General features: G+C 45.0%; 1 protein-coding gene across 1 annotated transcript in view; it reads left to right on the top strand.

Annotated features, from left to right (window-relative positions):
* SPNS3 (sphingolipid transporter 3 (putative)) overlaps positions 1-14,771 on the top strand; it is a 49,192-nt gene extending 34,421 nt beyond the window's left edge. The window contains exons 10-12 of the mRNA XM_007054154.4: positions 7,469-7,567; positions 9,260-9,431; positions 9,982-14,771. Of these exons, the coding sequence (XP_007054216.2) occupies positions 7,469-7,567; positions 9,260-9,431; positions 9,982-10,046 (336 nt within the window). The 3' untranslated portion in view covers positions 10,047-14,771. The remainder of the gene's footprint in view (positions 1-7,468; positions 7,568-9,259; positions 9,432-9,981) is intronic.
* Positions 14,772-19,080: the final 4,309 nt, after the last annotated feature.

Here is a 19,080-nt window from a genome sequence, read left to right as displayed (position 1 = left end):
GAACTTCACGTGCACGTTAAACATGAAAGCGGATCTTTTTCTAAGATTTCTTTACCTTGCTTGTTAGCTCCCTTTTACACAGACAAGAAACAAATACTTCCTTTCTCATAGTAGCTAATGTAGGCATCTTAGGTTTAGAAAGAAAAACACCAGCCATCATATTAAATACTTGATGAGATGCCCTAAGGTGAGGGACAGTTTCTATATTTATGAGAAGAATGTTAATAATTAACAATGCAGCACTGTGTCCTTGTCTGGTTCTGTCTCATCTAAGATTTTAAGCATATGAACCTTTAACAGAAGAAACTGTTCTTCCACTGAGCATAGAGAAAGGAATATAATGTTACATAGCTTCTCTCCATTCACTTACCGGATGGAGAGGAGCCTCAACTGTGAAGTCCAGAGCAATTCCCAAACTTCATGTATGTTTGGATCTGGAGCTTTGGTGTTGCCTCATCTGGCTGTAAAATCCAAGGGTTGCCTTAATCCAGGGGTGGATTTTCAGTAACCTCATGTAAGAGGAAAGGGATAAACATCTGAGTCCCTTAAACATCTATTAGAGGGTAATGATGCAAAGGTTCCGAATGCTGTCCCGGAACAGAATTTTGCCTGCCTCTCTGCATAAGAGTGCTGCATCCCAGTAGCTCTGCTTTGGGAGAGAAGAGGGTGCCAATTAAGCAGCATTTAGAGAGTTAGGCAGCCAATAGAAACTAACAATGAATTTCACATGTCTGAAACTAAGTGAATATAGTGAGTTGGGAACAGGATAAGCAGCTCATTCAATTTTGAGTCTTCAGATTCTTCTAGCAATGGGCTAACCCAGTGGTTCTCAAACTTTTCTACTGGTGACCGCTTTCACATAGCAAGCCTCTGAGTGTGACCCCCTTTATAAATAAAAAAACACTTGTTTATATATTTAACACCATTATAAATGCTGGAGGCGAAGCAGGGTTTGGGGTGGAGGCTGACAGCTCGCGACCCCAATAACCTCACGACCCCCTGATGTGTCCCACCCCCCCAGTTTGAGAACCCCTGGGCTAACCTCAAATTTCAAGGAGAGGGCCGCAACGCCAGAGCTGTCTATCTGAACCTTGGAGCTCTAGGATTGACTTGTAATGCAGTTACATTGTCTATCCTCGTTCAAACAGCTTTGAAGACCTTTCCTGAAGGTCTTTATTCTTCAGTGAAAAGCCCTGCTGATGCTCTAGTGTCAGAATTCCTACATTTGGGGCTGATGTTAGCATTGCTCAAATTAGGTTTCAGTTGTTCAGGGCCTCTGTGCCCACCTTTTTAGTGGGTTCAGTTCAGGCTCCTGTGGCTGCAGCCTGTTTCTGGGCTTCATTGAACTCAGAGCAAAACTTGGCCGGACTCAACTATTTTTTTCCTTCTTTTTTTAAATGAGTAACTGAGCTGGTAGCAGTAGCCAGACTAGTCACTAGAGAGAGAAATATCATCACAATTAGCCAGTGTGTTATAGTCCCATCATGGGGCACTTGCCCAAGTCTGGGGTTCACAGGAGTCAACTCCACAGACTTGTGGAGGAGGCACAACTTCTAACCACTTTCCCCCTCCAGCAGGGAATTAATCTCAGAGTCGAGCAGGCAGCCTAAAACCCCACAGAACGCCATGTTAGTGTCCCTCGGCACCTTCTGGGTTTGAGATTAAACCTGAGACCAAACAAGAGTCTGTAGGCCTGGGGTTTATTGTGAAAGTTTGGCATTGATATGGCTGATGCTAGGGTATCACCTGGGATTAGAGCTTTAGGTGAAGGTAGGGTTTGGTGCTTCTCCTCTTCCTCCTCAGGGATCTTCTTTCAAACTTGCTGGGATCAGAGTTTCATGCAGCAATAATACTTCCAGTGGGCCAGACACTAATGCCTTGTCCTCCCTGGTTAGGAACACATGTAAAAGGGGATAATACTCTCACCTACTCCTTGTTTTGCGTACTTAAATTGCCTACTTAAATTGTAATCTCTTTGTGGCAGGGATTGTCATACTCAGGGTATTTCTACATCAGGAGAATACATAGTGTGTTAACGGATCTTCAACACATTGTGAAATACAATTTTACCCTTGGGGTTAACCATGAACAGTTGACACGTTTCTAAAATACAACTTATCCTTGTCCGCAATAAGGGTAAAATATCGTCGAACAGGTTGAAGACATGTTAACACACATTCCATTCTCCCGGTGTAGGCTTATACTGGCTGCCCAGAACTACTACTATGGAACCCTAATCTCAGTTGGAACCTCGTGGATTTACCATAATATCACTGTGTATTTATCTGTGGGCCCCAGGTTGGCATGGGCTTGATTGCAGTTGATCTGAGGCTGTGTGTGCTATCTCTGGGCTATATGTATGAATGGGTCTTTCTCTTCAAAGATAATACAGATAAAAAGACTGGACTATAAAGGGTGGGAGTGGGGGGGGAAGAACACTATATGCTTTTGTCTTAAAAGTGAGCAAATGGCAGATACTTAAAAACAGAATGTCCTAAAGCTTTAAAATTTTTGGTGTTTCAGGACTGTATAAATACATTGCCTGGCTATCTGTAATAGTGTAAACATATTGTCAGAACAGAAAAGAGGAACAAACTATGTAGGATCCCATTGTACTTTTTATGCATAATTTATCTCCTCCATTATCAAAAATGACCATATTCCATTTTTAAAAATCACTGTAATTATCTCAGTGCTTTTCACTGTCTTGGACACACAGGTACATATGTTCTTCTCTGAGTGCTTGCTCATGTCCATTCCATATTAGGTGTGTGTGCTTGCCACATCCACTGGTGCCGGAAGTTTTTTCCTCAGCAGTATCCATAGGGGACTGTCTGTGGCGCCCGCATGGCGCAGTGTAAGGGGCGCCACCGGCTCCCCCCACCCTCAGTTCCTTCTTGCTGCCAGTGATGGTGCTTCGGCTAGCATTGATTCCTTCTCTGTTCTTGAAAACTTTGAGATCCTGTAAAATAGTTATACATAGTTAGTAGTTTTCTTAGTTACCCTTAGTAGTAGTTCTCAAACTCTCCATTAGTCCTGAATGGGACCCAGCCAGGAGGCATGCCCCGATCCCCATGCTTTGAGCCCTGTGATCACTGCAAACAGCCTATGCCCATCGGCGATCCACATACCAGCTGCCTAAGGTGCTTAGGCGAAGGGCACATAAGTGACAAGTGCTGTATCTGCAAGTCCTTCAAACCTAGGACAAAGAAGAAGCGTGATATCCATCTAAGAGTGCTCCTGATGGAGTCAGCACTCACTCCAGCACCGGAGCAGCAGTCCAACTCTGCACCCAGCACCATGGTGTCCACGAGCCGGCACCGGTCTCCCTCCACAGCTCCAGTCAAGAAGCTGAAAAAGACAGTGAGGGGAAGATCTCCTAGCTCCCGCAAGGGAAAGGAGAGGGCTGGGGGTGAACCAAGACCTGTGTTGGGCAACTCAACATCCCGCTCGGGAAGTCGGGCCCCAGCTCAAGTCGAGTGGTGCAGCCCATCCCATGCCTTGCCTGCAACTCCAGATAGTGGTGCAGGCCCCAGCCAGCTTCAGGTGCCATTGATACCCAAAGCCCTTTAAGCAGCTCAGGAGATCCTGACGCTCCCAGTGCTGCCCTCACCAGCTCCTGTTATACCCTGATCTCGCGGAAAACCCACGTTGGGACCTATGCATGTGTCCATGCCTCAGCAGTACTGTTCCCCATCAGGAGGGACATCACACCAGCATTTGCCCGCCCGCAGCTGTCACACCTCAGGATGGGAGAGGCAGGCTCACTGGACCCCTTTTTGGTCCCCGCACCAGGGGCACCGATCGAGGCACTCGAGGCATACCTTGCCGGTAGATTGGCGCAGACCCTCTGAGGCACGTGCTACCCAGCAAGAACTCTGGGACTGGCCCCAACCATCTTTAAGGGCCCGGGACTGATGCCGGGACCAATCGGGCACCAGAGACTGCCAATCGCTGGGCCGTCATCGCCCATCTCCAAAAGGAAGGTCGCCCTACTCAGGACGATCCTCCCAGCAACCGGCTCATAGCAGCTCCCAGTCCTGTTCAGCGTCCCGGTACGTGAGGCATGGATCGCCAGGTATCCGATGCAGATCCACCGAACACTGTTGGTCCCCGAGAGCCGACCAAGACAGTCTTGCTCGGACAGGTCAGCTTTGGGATGCAGCAAACGGCCCTAGTCAGACAAGAGCCACCGTTCAGCCTGATCGTGGTCGCCCGGGACCAACCGCTCCGCTGGTAGCTCTGGCTCAGGACAAGTCCTGGTTCTGACGGTGCTAACTACATTATCAGTACTGAAACCTGTCCCATGGCTGCAAGTGCAATGGCCAGCGCCATGGCACCCGTGGAACCTTTGGGGGTTCACGCAGCCTTCCTAGGCTGCCCGATCAGTGTCGGGAGCCTCGGAGAGGCCAGTGGCCTCGTTATCCCGTCCCCCTCCGGTGCTGGAGACTTCGGGGGGTAAGACCCTGCAGGTCCAGGGGGACCCAGGGGAGCAAGCTGTTGGACCACCAATGGATGTGGAGGTTCCTGCGGCACTAGCAAACTCCTCATTGTCGCCACACAAGGCTATCACAGGGCCCCCTCACCCAGTTCCTCAGAATGACACCAAGGCGTACCAGGAACTTTTGAAGAGGGTCGCTTCTAACGTGGGGCTTCAGGCAGAGGAATTGGAAGAGCCCTCGGACTCCGTTTGACGTCCTCTGCTCCTCGCCTCCTGCCAGGTGGCTCTACCCCTTCATGAAGGGATTTCCAAAATCACTAATGCCCTGAGCCACCCCCAAAAATAAAGACTCGAGGAGGCTGGATCTTTTCAGACGTAAGGTTTACTTATCTCCCAGACTTCAGCTGAGAGGGCCAACCACCAAGCCCTCCTTGGCCAATATGACTTTAATATGTGGCAAGCCATGGCCAAATTCGAAGGGTCGCTCCCCGAAGCTTCCAAGAAGGAGTTCTGAGCGATCCTCGATGAGGACACAACCGCGGCCAGGGTGGCCCTCCAAGTGGCGTCAGATGCTGCTGATGCTGCTTCCCGCACCATGGCTTCTGCTATCTCCATGAGGCGACCCTCTTGGCTGCTCCTCTCTGGGTTGTCCACCAAGGCTCATCAGTCAATGCAGGACCTGTCCTTTGACATCCGGGCCCTATTTGCAGAGCAAACAGACAGCAAATTGCATGGCCTCAAAGACTCCTGCACCACCTTGAAAATCTTGGGTCTCTACGTCGCAGTCCTGGTGCGTAAGCAGTTCAAACCACAGCAGCTGCAGGGTCAGGGGAGCCAGCCTCAGCAGGACCAGCCCCATAAACGAGCCAAGGGCTACAAGTGCGGCCCGAGCCACCCGCCTCCACCCTCTGCCCAATCAGTCTTGACCCATAATAAGCAGGGACCCAAACGGTCATTTTGAGGGTGCACCCGAGAGCGACCTACCAGACTATTCCTTGGATCCATCCCTCCGTGTGTTCTCCAACCGCCTTTCCCTCTTTCTCCCTGCCTGGACAGCTATAACCTCAGACCAATGAGTCCTCAGCACTGTGAAACAGGGTTATACCCTTCAATTCCATTCTAATCCCCCTTCCCACCCGCCTTCCCCATCCCTCTTCAGGGATCCATCTCATGAGAGCTTCCTCGTGCAGGAGGTAAAGGGGTTACTACAGCTGGGTGCAGTGGAAGAAGTTCCTCTCAAGTACAGAAACAAGGGGTTCTATTCCCGGTACTTTTTAATCCCAAATGCCAAGGGTGGTCTACAGGCCCTCCTGGATCTGTGAGACCTCAACAAATACCTAAAGAAGTTAAAGTTCTGCATGGTTTCCCTGGCTTCTATTATCCCCTCCCTGGATCCGGGAGTCTGGTATGCCGCCTCAACTTGAAGGACGCATACTTCCACATAGTGATCTTTCAAGGGCACAGATGCTTCCTCCAGTTTATGGTGGGGCCCCACCACTACCAGTTTGCGATCCTCCTGTTTGGCTTGGCAACAGCACTGAGAGTGTTTACCAAGTGCATGTAAGTGGTAGCAGCTTACCTCAGGCGCCGGGGTATTCAGATCTACCCGTACCTCAACAACTGGCTCGTCAAGGGCAGCTCCAGGGCTCAAGTCCAAAGGGATGTTGCGGTACTTCAGGCCACGTGCTGCTCTCTGGGCCTACTGGTAAACGACAAAAAGTCAACGTTAGTGCCGGTGCAGAGGACAGACATCATTGGAGCCGTCCTCGACTCGACCTGCGCCAGGGTGTTCCTGCTTCTTGAAAGGTCCCACATGTTGACAAACCTCATTGCAGAAGTCTCTGCATACCCTCTGACTACAGCCAGGGTCTGTCTGCGCCTCCTGGGTCACATGGCAGCATGCACTTACGTGGTCTGCCATGCCAGGCTCCGAATGTGGCCCCTACAACAATGGCTAGGGACTGTCTATTCCGAGTCCAGAGACCGCCCTGGAAAAGATTGTTGCCATTCCCCAGGTGATACTTACCTCGCTGCGATTGTGGACCGACAGCAGGACAGTCTTGGAGGGGATTCCATTCAACAACCCACCCTCACTCCATCAAGTTGGTGTCGGATGCCTCGGACCTCGGCTCGGGAGCGCATCTCAGCGACCTCCAGACACAGGGGATGTGGTCCCCGGAGGAGGTGAAGTTGCACATAAACGTAAGGGCAGTCCGGCTGGCATGCAGAGTCTTCCTGCCCCACCTGTCGGGCAAGGTAGAATGGATGGCTCTAGGGATTAATAAAAGGAAACTAATTTAGTCTGTCATCAGAGGTAGAATTGCCAGCATCTGACACCTTTTTGATGCCCTGTATGAAAAGTTTCAGCTCCATCCCTAGTGACTTGGAATGCATAATGTTTCATCTTGGCTGGCATCCTTGTTAGTCTTGGCAGAGATTCCAGACTGAGTCTGCAATCACAAGTACCCTCAATCCAAGAGGCAGTCCTTCTACTCCAGGCAAACTGACCGTGTAGAATGGATGAAACTACATGGAAAACTGAAGAGCAAGTATCTGCTTATGGGTACGTCAATAAAGCCACAACGGCTGTCATTCAGCATCATCTATAAAAGCGAAAATCACGTGGCAGAATGGATCGGTACATACTGCATTAAGAGTCAGTGTGGGTGAGGTCTTTTATTGGACCAACGTCTCTTGGAGAGAGAGACAGTCTGTGAAACATATTGAAACATGTGTTAACTCCTTATGCTAGACAATGGACCATTCAAGGTGAAGTGGCCAGCTAACTGCTCTCCAGTTATGGGGGGAAGAAGGAGGAAGGGAGGGGGAAGGCTATTAATGGAGTGTCACATTCTCCCCATTTCACCTTCATTCTTTCTTCTGAATTTTTTTCACTTAATAGTTTCTCAAAACCAATCACAGAAAATAGTCTGCAGCTTGCAGTATTACCTGTAGCCTAGATCTGTGCAGGTCATTCGTGGAATTATTGATTCTTCAAATATTGATGATCCTCTTGTTTTGTTTCAGTATGTGGTGGTGCCAAAGTGCCAGTCAACAGCTGTTGCCTTGCAGATTGTCATGAGCCATTTGCTGGGAGATGCAGGCAGCCCATACCTCACTGGAATTGTAAGTAATGGGATTTTATGGCTACTTCTCTGAACCTTATCCAAACCTTTTTAAATATAAAACATTTGGAAATTTCTGAAGAATAGACTCTGATTCCTGCTCCCAGATTGGAAATGCTTTGAATACTCTTTCTTGCAGTGTGGAATTGGAATCCAGATGCAACTTAAACCAGCACTTCTGTACTAAGCACTTTTATATCACTATTGTCCTCCTGGCCCTGCAAACCCTTAAGTACAAGCTTAACTCTATAAGTACCATTAGTCCCACTGAGTACAAAAGTGTCTGCAGGCTTAGGACTTCACTTTGATATCAACTATACTAATTCATAAGGATTTGGTAGCAGTCTGATTATGGCAATGGCACTTGTTCAGAGTGTTTAAATCCAAGTGCAGAACTTTTCTGCCAGGTTAATGGACAAGTTCATGGGAACTAATAAAATACCATTTTGCACTTCAAAATGAAAAATACAATTAAATAAAATCTGCAGGCAAGATCTCATTCTGCAAAATACCCTCTGGAAAACTCAAAATATGCAACTCTTGTAATAGCAGGGGGATTGCTGTAGTTGAGATTGCATTGGCATTCCAATGATTGGCGTTCCAAGCCCCTGGTCTCAAATGCTCCTAACTTTCCAAAACTTTACCTTTCTGGACTCAAACTTTCAAAATATTCACACAGAAAGACAAGAGGTGGAAAGACTGAGGAAAAGAAGAGAGTTCAACGAGTGGGAATGAACTTTGTCACTTCCAAAAATAACTGAAAGGTTCAGTGGCTCCAGTGCCAAAATGGGATAGCCAATTGAAATTTGGGAGAAATATGCTCACTGAAGAAAAGTATATGTGAGTGGTCTGATGAATGCTGGTTTTGATTGTGTGGCTCTGCTTTGAAAATCACTCTGATGTGCAGTAACCTTTACACAGTAGCAGTAAGCTCTTATTGGATAGCTCGGGAAAGCTGCATTGCACATGAGTGCCAGGACAGCAGCGGCACATTCTCTGAGAAGCACCTGGGTACGAGCCTTGAGTTCTTCGAATGCTTGTTCACGTCGATTCCAATCAGGTGTGTGCGCCTTTTCCTTTCCTTTCCTTACCCTGTCACCCCACCTCATCTTGAACGCTTCCTTGCTCAGAATCAGACTCCCTTTCCTCACCCTGAAGCCGCTTCATAGCTCTTCCCTTCTCTTCTTGTCTCTTACTGTTGCTTCCGCCTACTTCTGCCAACAGTGCCAGCTTTGACACCCACCCATCTGTCAAAAGTAAAAGCCTTGATGAGGGATGGGTGAAGACGTTCTGATAATGCAAGAAATGACTCAAACCTTTGTACAACCTTGAAATGTGGCTCAAGCTTGTTTTATGGAGACAAAGTGGGAAACCCAGTAAAATGAGTTAATGGCTACTGCACGAGCACTCCGCCCTGCCATGGTTGCAACTATTTCCAGCTCATGTGAAACTGGAAGCTCTGGACATATGCAACAACCTGATTGCATGAGACTTCTAAGCCGAGTGAATACTGAGATGCAGTGAAGGCCAGTTTATGTGTGTTACCAGATCTAGCGCATGCAGGCAGTGAGTTTTCTTTTCCTGTCCTCTCAGTCTTGTTCTTGTCAGAGATGGCATTGCGAGCAACATGTTTAAAACAGGGAGAAAATAAGCCATTGAGTCCAAAGTAAATGACACTGTGTTCCCCCCCTAGATCTCTGATGCTCTCCAGACCAGGCAGAATGACTCACACCTGGGGGCCTTCCGGAGCCTGCAGTACAGCTTCATCCTGAGTGCCTTCATTGGTGTCCTTGGGGGAGGCTTTTTCCTCCTGACAGCCCTTCATGTTGAGAAAGATCGTGAGGAAGCCCAGCAGCTTTGCAGAGGTTTCTATGTCCAGTTGTAATTTCCTCTATCAGCCTATCCAACTGCTGTAGCTGTTTGTACCCCAAACTAAAATACACTCTAAGTATGTGACATAACAAAGGACAGTCTGTTCAGCTCAAACCTGCAGCAAAACCAATCAACCACAGTAGCAGACTAAACAAATTCCTCATGCCCTGGGACAATAGACTTTGCAATGTGCCCTGAAAATCAGCAAATTGCCATTCCTGGCAATTCCTCAAGTAACTTGGCAATACTACAATAAGACGACGTAATAAGATAGCATTATTGTAAGTATTGCAGAATTCAACACACTGTGGGAGTTTTAGGTCTTTCTCCAGATCATGATATCAGTCTTTCTCAGGCAAAATGCCAGATCAGAAGGACCATTTCTGGTCTTATGCAACAATTCCTATAAGTTCTCTCTCATTCCATACAAGGATCTAGATTCAGAAGTGTAAGAATTCTAGTGAAAAATGATGTATAATGTTCCCTTATCACAAATACTCTGTTAAGTAGCCCACTTCTTTTGACTCAGACTCTGTTTTCCAGGTACTGAGAACAAAGGCTACGTTCCAAGTGAAGATGAACTCCAGGATGAGCTCCCCAAAGCGTGAAGGAGCCACTGCCTCCTTTCCTTTTGCCTGATGAAGCTACAGTTGGAGGAAAAGGCCAAATAACAATCCTTCCATATGGAAGGAAAAACCTGTGTACTGATTTTTATGATGCTTTTGACTGAGAGTCAAAACCTGCTACTGAAATGGCATATGGCAAACCTCCACCCCCATCTGTGAGACCGGCACGAGAGCTCTGAGGAGCTTAGTAGCTCCAGAAGCCGGGAGTATAGAGATGTCACAGAAACGGATATTATCCCAAAGAAGACAACAAAACCCATTTAAGGTGGAATGTCTAGTTGAGATGGGGAATGCGGTTACTGTAAATTCTCAGCAGGATTATGAGCTGTCTGTCTAAAAGCTTGGAAAATCAGGGCAAGTACAAACATAGCTGGGGATTCTGTATCCCCATGTCCTTATTTATGAGAATGGAAGGCAAAGGCTGGCTGTGGAATTGAACAAGTGTAACTAGGAGGGGCAGAACTTTCTGTTATGGACGTTTAATAAATTACAACTTTAAACAATCACGGGGGAAAAATGGATAACTAACTCGGAGCAACTTCTGCAGGACATTCAACCGTAACCTAGTATGTCAGGGTCCAAAACGATCTGGATTCTGAAATACTAACCAACTCTTCCCAGCTTTAGAAGCAATTGACATCATTCTTCCACTAAAATTCTGACTGGAAAGTGAAATGGTGCAGATGAAGTCTTATAGTCACTGATGGATTCCAAGTGAAAGTGCTGGAACAGCTTGAGCTTGCAACATGAGATCATGTGTCCACATACAGCAGCCTTTCATGGCATTTTCCCAGTGTTTGTACCAGTTATTGGCAATGCCTGGATTGACAGCTTTGGTTCAAGCGTGACGGAACTGGTGGAGTCAGCAATGTCTTTCACCCTTTGCTGCTGCACTGGTTCAGCCAGTCTTCCTAGACTTTCCAAAATGTAGCGCCTCATTATGGGATGGAGTAAGGGGAACTGGAAAAACACCAAAAAAGCCTCTGCTTATACAGCGTGCTGTGCGGATAAATCCAAAGGGCTCTCGCAAACTCTTGCAGGTGAACAAGCTAAATTGCAAGGGCAAGTGAAAAATCATTCATATATTTGATAACTCTGCAGCCATGTCTTCACTAGGGACAACTGACAACAAACACATCAATCTCTTATGCCCTAAATTTACCCTCATTTTCAGAAAGGGCAAACCCCAGATCAATCTGGTAACAATAGAAAGCTCATTGGAACTTAAAATACACACAGTGTAAAGCTCTCATAGAAATAATCATCTAGAAACAAAAAAACCCCTGGGGCTAAATCCTGAAGTCCTCAATAAGGAAATAGGAGTTGGCCCCATGTAACTTGATTAAATTAAACTGGAAAAAGACACTCTTCCTCCAGAATAAAAGTGTCCGCATAGTGACTTATACCAAAATAATTATTTTGGAATAGCTATTCCAAAACTTCCAAGTGTTGACAAGTCGTGATACTTGGGACCAAATTCTGCCTCTGTGGTATTTACAGAGTTCAATGGCAGGTGTACACCAGAACCAGAGGCCAGAACTTTGTCATCTGGTCAATTTAATTACGCAAACTTTTATTGGTTCGCCACTTTGTATTAGACAATTTTTTTCATATTTTATTTTGTTTTTTTGAGAATTTGCATATATTCATGCTATACTAAAGGTTCTACATTCCTTCGTAAGTCACACATCACATTCACATGCAGCCATACACCATAACTATGAATTGACCAGGGTTTATTTTGTTTTGACTGTTACTACCTTTCTGGCCAAGAATTATATCTTTTAAGGTAATGGAAGATAGTAAAAGAGTTTGGAACTGAATGGCTGTGAGATTCAGTAAAGGAATCTGACGCCTTCAACATCCAGGCTGACTCTAGCCTAGGGTAAGCAGTGATGGAAAGTTGCTACCACTAACAGGTGCCCACATCACAGAATCACCACCACAATAGGCTCCTAACAGTCTTGGCAGAGAGGCCAAGATCTTAAAGGGCCATTGAGCCTATAGTATCTATCTCTTCTGATAGAGGGTAAGGCATGTTTGGGGCAGCATTATGAAGCTTTCCCTGCACTGCATTGTCTGTTCTGTGAATAATTCCATAACTGTCAAATCAGAACTAAAACTCGCTGTTCTTTAAAAAAAACAAAAATCAAAAAACTCACTGTGAGAGTTCGATACTCAATATATTGAGTGAGAGATGGCAAATAGCTTTTTTTGCAGAATTCCTTGATGAAACTGATTCCAGCTCTGATTTCCTGAAATCTTACCTGCCTGTACGCAAGTTCATGAAAATAGGACTTCATGGTAGAAATCAGAGGTGCACAAGGCAGCACTTCACTCCAGTATTTTTCCAATGCATGCTTTTTTTATTGTCATGCTGCAGAGAGATATTTTAACTATGCTGCTACTGATCCCAGCCATCTAAAAGGCTAGATGCTCTGAATTTTGCTTGTGACCAGACAGCAAGTGTGAAAAATCAGGACAGGGTGTGGGGGGTAATAGGAGCCCATATTTAAAAAAGCCCCAAATATCGGGACTGTCCCTATAAAATTGGGACATCTGGTCACCACTAACTGCTCTGAAACTGCAGGACTACTGTATGGCTTGTTGAGGCACGGCTCTTTCAGATTGGCAATGACTGAGTGAGTGTAAAGAACCTGTGAGTAGTTATTCTTGAAAGCTGTGAAATTCTTTTCCTGAGGCATTTGAGCCTGAAGGTAGGTCTGCATTGGCGCAGCTGCTGCGCTTTAATGAAGATGCTCTAAGCCGACACGAGAAAGCTTCTCCCATTGGCTTAGTTAATCCACCTCAGGTCTCCTGCTGGCATAGCACTGTCTACACTGCCACTTAGGTCGGTGTAACTACGTCACTCAGAGGTGTGGATTATTCACAACCCTGAGCAACGTAGTTACACTGAAGTAATTCTGTAGTGTAGACCAGAGCAGAGAGCTTGATTTGCAGTCTTTAACCTCTGATGCTTTTTTCAAAATTTGCCTGATCAGACCTTCAGTTTTTTCCCTTTGTTCACTCACTACAGCTAGCAAATTAAATATTAATCAGAAAAGAAGTGTAACCCCTTGGGTGGGATGCATGAAAGGAATTAGACTTCTTTAAATAAAAAATCAACCTGCTGAAAAATTTTAGTATGCTCTTTAACAGACAGCACCAATATTTACATTGAGAGATGAAAGAAACAATTTGGCTGCATTGGGGTGGGAGATGAGGTTTTGTCTCTAGGGTAGGATGAGTGCATGGAGGTGGTATCAAACTTGCTGATCTCTGACACCTCCTGGTTGACTGGAGGGGCATTTCAGGCTATCCGCATATTGAATTTTCTGCATTACTGGGTGGAGGAAAAGTGTGTTATAGGTTCATGTCAGCTCGAGGTGGAAGTCTTATTAGAACATGGCGTCCCTACTCTTGAAAGCAGAGGATATAGAGGATGTATCAGTTATTACAACTGATGTTATCCCCAAGCCATGATAACAGACTACAAAACTAAATGTGGGGAAAATTGTAAGAAAGGAGTAGCCCCAGAATAAAGTAAGGGCAGTTCTTTCTAGTTCCCCCCTTTCCCTTTTATTCTAGCTGTATAAGCTTGAAAATATTGCCCTTCCTACCTGTTTCGGCCCCTCTGGCACCAGGAAGAATTGATATCTGACACCAGGAGCTAGGTATTCAAAGCCATTTTTGCACACTTCTCATGTCTATAAAACCATGTGTCAGCCCTAGCTGTAAAATTTGGATCTGGATCCAAATATCCAAAACATTGCTGTTAATAAAAGCTGGTGTGATAACTTTTAATGTTTGCTTGGGTTTTGGCTTTGCTCATTATGGAATTAGCATCATCCATGATGTTTAGATCTGAACTTCCTAAAGTTTGGGGGTAGTCAGAATTGACGTTACACAGCATTTGGATGATGCATAGCTTAATTTTCAGGCATGTGCAAAAGAATCTGGACCCATAGTGCATAGTCACACCGTGGTGCCAACTCTCATTACAAATGTAGTTCTAGGTTTGTGTTCTTGATCAAGGGGAAATTAAATAATTGAGTTACCTGTTGTTCATAAGGATTGTCTAATACAAGAACATGTGCCTACTTTTATGACTCTCAGCCACCGTCCTCTTGCTTTCTTTTCCTGGGCTTACTTAATTCTAACATGTTCCCTATTCCTACCATAATTCTTGGTATAAGATTTGATGTCTTAGAATTTTAAATCAACCAAGAGATGTTGGGAAGGATATAACATTTAAGGTTATACACTTCTAGAGTGCCATCAAAAACCTTTAGTAGGCCTGTTGTTGGAACAGTATTACATGCCAATAAAGTAATGAGCATTATTTAGGTGTCCACTGCATGTAAATTAATTAGAATACAAAGTGCCTGCTATGTTCGAAGTAGACAGAAATGATGACTGGTTGCAATGAATTTTCTAACTTGCACATGTGTGTCTGCCCACTTAGAAAAGAGCTGCTGTATAACTTCTGGTTACTGAGCGAGTTTGTTCTTTTGTCTTGGAATCTTCCTTGTGTGATTCAATAAAAGGTTAGTATGTTAAGGAAACCAAAGTGGGTGCTCGTAATGAATGCAGGAATGCGCAATCACCTGGAAGATTTCAGTTTGTCTCTTGTATTTGGCAAATGAATAAAAATGGGATCAGTTGTATTTTCTTTAATAATAATAATAAAAAGCATATCTCCTCCTATCCTTGTATCTCCTTTCTACTCTCCCATACTAAAATAAAAGTAAAAGAAAAAAAAGCAGCAGCAGCGTTTTGGAACATCTTCAAAAGATGCAGTGGTGTCATCCTATGAGGTTATGTTCTGCCCAGCAAAGCAAACTCTGGGCCGATGAGTCATGTTGGGTTTTAGCGCCTTTTGTGTACATTAAGATTTTTTTCAGAGTAGCAGCCGTGTTAGTCTGTATTCGCAAAAAGAAAAGGAGGACTTGTGGCACCTTAGAGACTAACCAATTTATATGAGCATAAGCAAGTGAGCTGTAGCTCACGAAAGCTTATGCTCAAATAAATTGGTTAGTCTCTAAGGTGCCACAAGTCCTCCTTTTCTTATTAAGATTTTTAGAACTTTACAGGCCCTCAGCTTGATTTGAAAGGGGTGACAAACCAGAAAACAGCAAGCCAGCAGGACAAGTCCACGGTAAGTTTAGTTACGCCGCATCATTCATCTCCACAGATGATTCCTCTCATCAGAAGCAATGCTGATATTACACGCTATTGCTAATGGAAAGACTTCGTTTTCAAAGCCCATTTATTGGCTTGGACAATGACCCTGGGAATCGGCTCCTGAAAGTGGAGTGTGAGACTTCAGAAGTCCCCCTCGTTGTAGCGATGACTGAAGGTGTCGAGATGGCAGTCTGCGGCTTTACAGAATACAAAGCCCTGCATTCTCGCAAAGGATACATCTTCATTGCAGCTGTCAGCGTGCATCCCCGCACGAGTAGACAGATAGCTGTGCTTGGGCTAGTGCACTAGAAATAGTCGTGTAGCTGGGGCTAGCCACCCTCGTACAAACCCACCCTGACTCCCTGGGTACGTACTTGGACAACTAGCCCAAGCCACCACCAGTGCTACCCCTGAGCACACTACTATTTGTAGCATGGTAGCTTGAGCAGAGGTTGCATTTTTCTGTCTATCTGAGCTGGGCAGCATGCTCCCAGCTGTAGTGTAGAGGTATCCTGAGTTGCTCTTTTTAAATATCCCTTGTCTTGTTCCTTTTCACTCTAACCACTGGCACAGCTGAATGCCCTTGGCCAGGAAACTGTGTGGAGCAGTGGTCACAGTTATGTGGAGTGTGGCTGCAGAAACCAAAGGTGGTCCTTCGGTTTGGAAGGCAGGGTTCAGGACTGCAGAGAACTGCCATCAATACCAGGCTCTGATTGTTGCTGGAGTTCTGTGATATTGAAACAAGTGACCTAGTAGTTCTTTAAGGCACAGACAGCTTGCATTTAATGGACATGGAAGTAGGATTTCTAAGTTAACTCACGTAGAACCAAGGGCTTTATAAGATATGATCAATAGTGATGGGGGTGGTTGAGCCCTTTGTGCACTCTGAGCCCCTTGCTGGTCCCAAGAGCAGTTGCACTGAATTTCTCCCTGAATGTTTTCTCGCAAGCTGTTGGCAGTAGTGAAGTGAATGCCTGCTGCTCAGCACAGCATGTGCCTGGATTTTTTCCAATTCTTTCTATGTTCTGATCTTTTAAAGAGAGTGATTTATGTACTGATAGAAGGTATTGGATTGGCAGCCCTGGAGAGAATGTGTGTTAGCAGAACAGAGAGCGTGCAAGCTTCCCCATGCTGCCCTGCCCAGTTGCTTCAGTCTAGCATGAGTGGAAGGGACCGCCTCCCAGGAGCAAGAGGGGAGTTCAGACTACATGTCAAGTGAGTAATGTTGACATGACAAACTGTGTGTTTTAGGCTTATCCCCTATGGCTCTACCATTGTCCTATAACAACCCTCAAGTGTTTGAGCGTGTGGCCTATCTTGAGCTATTCTTTCCTTCTTGATTGTTTCCTTACAGTCTGCCATTAAACTAAACCAATACAGTCATACAGTAAACAGCCAATAACCAAGCCAACATTCAGTATTCATACATTATTAGAGAGCAGCTCCTCGTCCATCAGTTGTAGTTCGTTTTGATTTTGTTTTGAGTAACCCAGATCCACTGCCTTGTAATTCTTCCATTTGTCAGATGAATAACTTTTATTAAGTCTTCTGTACAGTAATAAGCTGACATCCTGTTCACTGGAGATTGTAACCAAGTGATTTAATTACATAGTGTGTTGTCCTCCTTCCTTTCAGGACACAAAGGATGATGAAACTGAATTAATTTTCTTGCCAAAGATGAGTTAAATGGGTGATCAAATGTGTATGTTCAGGTGGGCATACAAGAGAAAAGTTACCACTGCAAGGCCAGATGAGCCATATACACTGTGTAGCCGATTGTGCCTAATAGAGGTGCACTTTTCGGCCTTAGCCTTTTTTTCTAAAATGTGAGCTGTGAAAACTGCCCGTCTGAGAGACACAAGGCGAGAAATCCTCACTTACCCATAGAGCAGGTACAGCACCAGGCATGCTTTCTAATGCTACCCTTCCAATATGCTCCTCTGAGGTAGGAGAGTTTAGTTCACTCTCCAGGCCCCAGCCAGTCCAGGGACTCTGCTGAGTCTGCCAACAATGATGCTCTATAGTGTTGATTTTGACTGAATGACAGGAAACCCTTCCTGCGAGGATCTGGAGTGAGAGCACCAGCTCATTTCACACAGGCCACAAAAGCCTTCAGATGGTAATACCTTTGGGTCACCCCTGAGCTTGGCTGGCATTCAAATAGATGAAATTGGCTGTATCTCATTACTAAGAGTCGGTCAGCCTTTAGAGGTTCAAATTACTAATCATGCATTCTCCTTATTGTAAAGTGGTAGAGTCAAGTAATGTTGACTCGAGCATAATACAAAGAGAGGTTTGCCTCCAGTACTAACTCCAGAACATAATGGGATTGTTTTCACTCAATATAACTTAACGATCACGGCAGTCTTATTCTAATATATACAGTTGAGTACACAGTTTTGTTTGTAATAATAAAATGGTTATAATTTCAGAGATATTGTTTCAACCGCTGTGAAAACTATAAATGCACAGCTGACACTGTCCCCAAATGCACTGATATTTTGCTAAAAGAAAAGGAGTACTTGTGGCACCTTAGAGACTAACCAATTTATTTGAGTATGAGCTTTCGTGAGCTACAGCTCACTTCATTTTGCTGTTTTCACAGGACGAATGAATTGTAACTGAATTCCAGCAGACCTGTGGAACTGGCTTAAAGTCAATAGGAGTTGCAGGTACTCAGTACCTCCATAGGATCAGGTGCCTATAATGCATGCACCTTGGCCTATACGCTATAAGACTCTCAGAGTAAAAACAGTAGGAATTAGAAGGCCCTATATCTGGCCCTCCTGACAGTACTGATTTCCATTTTGCTGGGCTCTTGTACTGTGGAGCTTCTGTTCCCACGTCTATATTTTTTCCACATTGCTATGAAAAGTGCTTCTAAACAAAGTTGAAAAATAAAATTCTGTTTTTTGTGTTTATGTATATCATCTGCTACAGTGAGGGGACAGTGGGTCAGGACTCTGAAAAAGAAAGGCAAAGGCAATCATTTTTGAAAATCTTGGCTTAAAACTAGGAGTTTAAATCCATATTAAAGGACCTGAGTAAGTGGCCTGATTTTCTAAATACCCACCTCTTCCTAATGGTGGGAGCTGCTGCATGCTCAGTACTTTAAAAAATGAGGCCACTTACCTAAGATCCTAACTGTGGACTTAGGAGCCTAACCATAGGCATCCATTTGTTGAAAATCTTGAGTGGAGGCATTTAGAAACACACAACTGGAAAGGACCTTCAATCCTAGCTCATCAAATCCTATTGCAGACAACCTATCATACAGTCTCATTTATAAATGTATTGAGCTTCATCTTAAAAGCTAATTAGGTTGTCTGCCCCTTCTAGTCCTACTGGAAGATCCTTATTCCCTGATGATTAAAAATCTTGTTCTAACTCCCGGCTTAAATGTATTCATGGCCAATTTAAGGATATCTCTAATCTGCTGAATGGAAAAAAAAACAGGACAATAAATACTACCTGGGATTAATATTCAGTATGATGAGCCATGCAACGCTAACCCCTTTACTGCTCTTCACCACTGCCGCTGCAGGTTAGGGTTAGAACAAGGTTTCTTAAAACACCAAGACTCCACTGGACTTCTGAAGTGCAAGGGGCGGCATTGGAGCCGGAGGTTGCCCAACATACCGGAGATGTGCGAGAGTGCACAAAGTGGATACGATGAATTGAAAAAGCCCAGCTCATTTTCCCTAATGGCCATGCTGAAATCTTATTCCACCGCAAGTCCGGGTCAAAACACTTCTGCAAAACACTTGGATCACCCGACTGAGCTGCGTAGTGGCTGACTGAAGTGCAGGTCAGATTGTAAATGAATAGCTTC

Source organism: Chelonia mydas, chromosome 17 (assembly GCF_015237465.2).
Source record: "Chelonia mydas isolate rCheMyd1 chromosome 17, rCheMyd1.pri.v2, whole genome shotgun sequence".
Lineage (NCBI taxonomy): Eukaryota > Metazoa > Chordata > Testudines > Cheloniidae > Chelonia > Chelonia mydas.
This window is presented reverse-complemented; position numbering and strand designations above follow the sequence as displayed.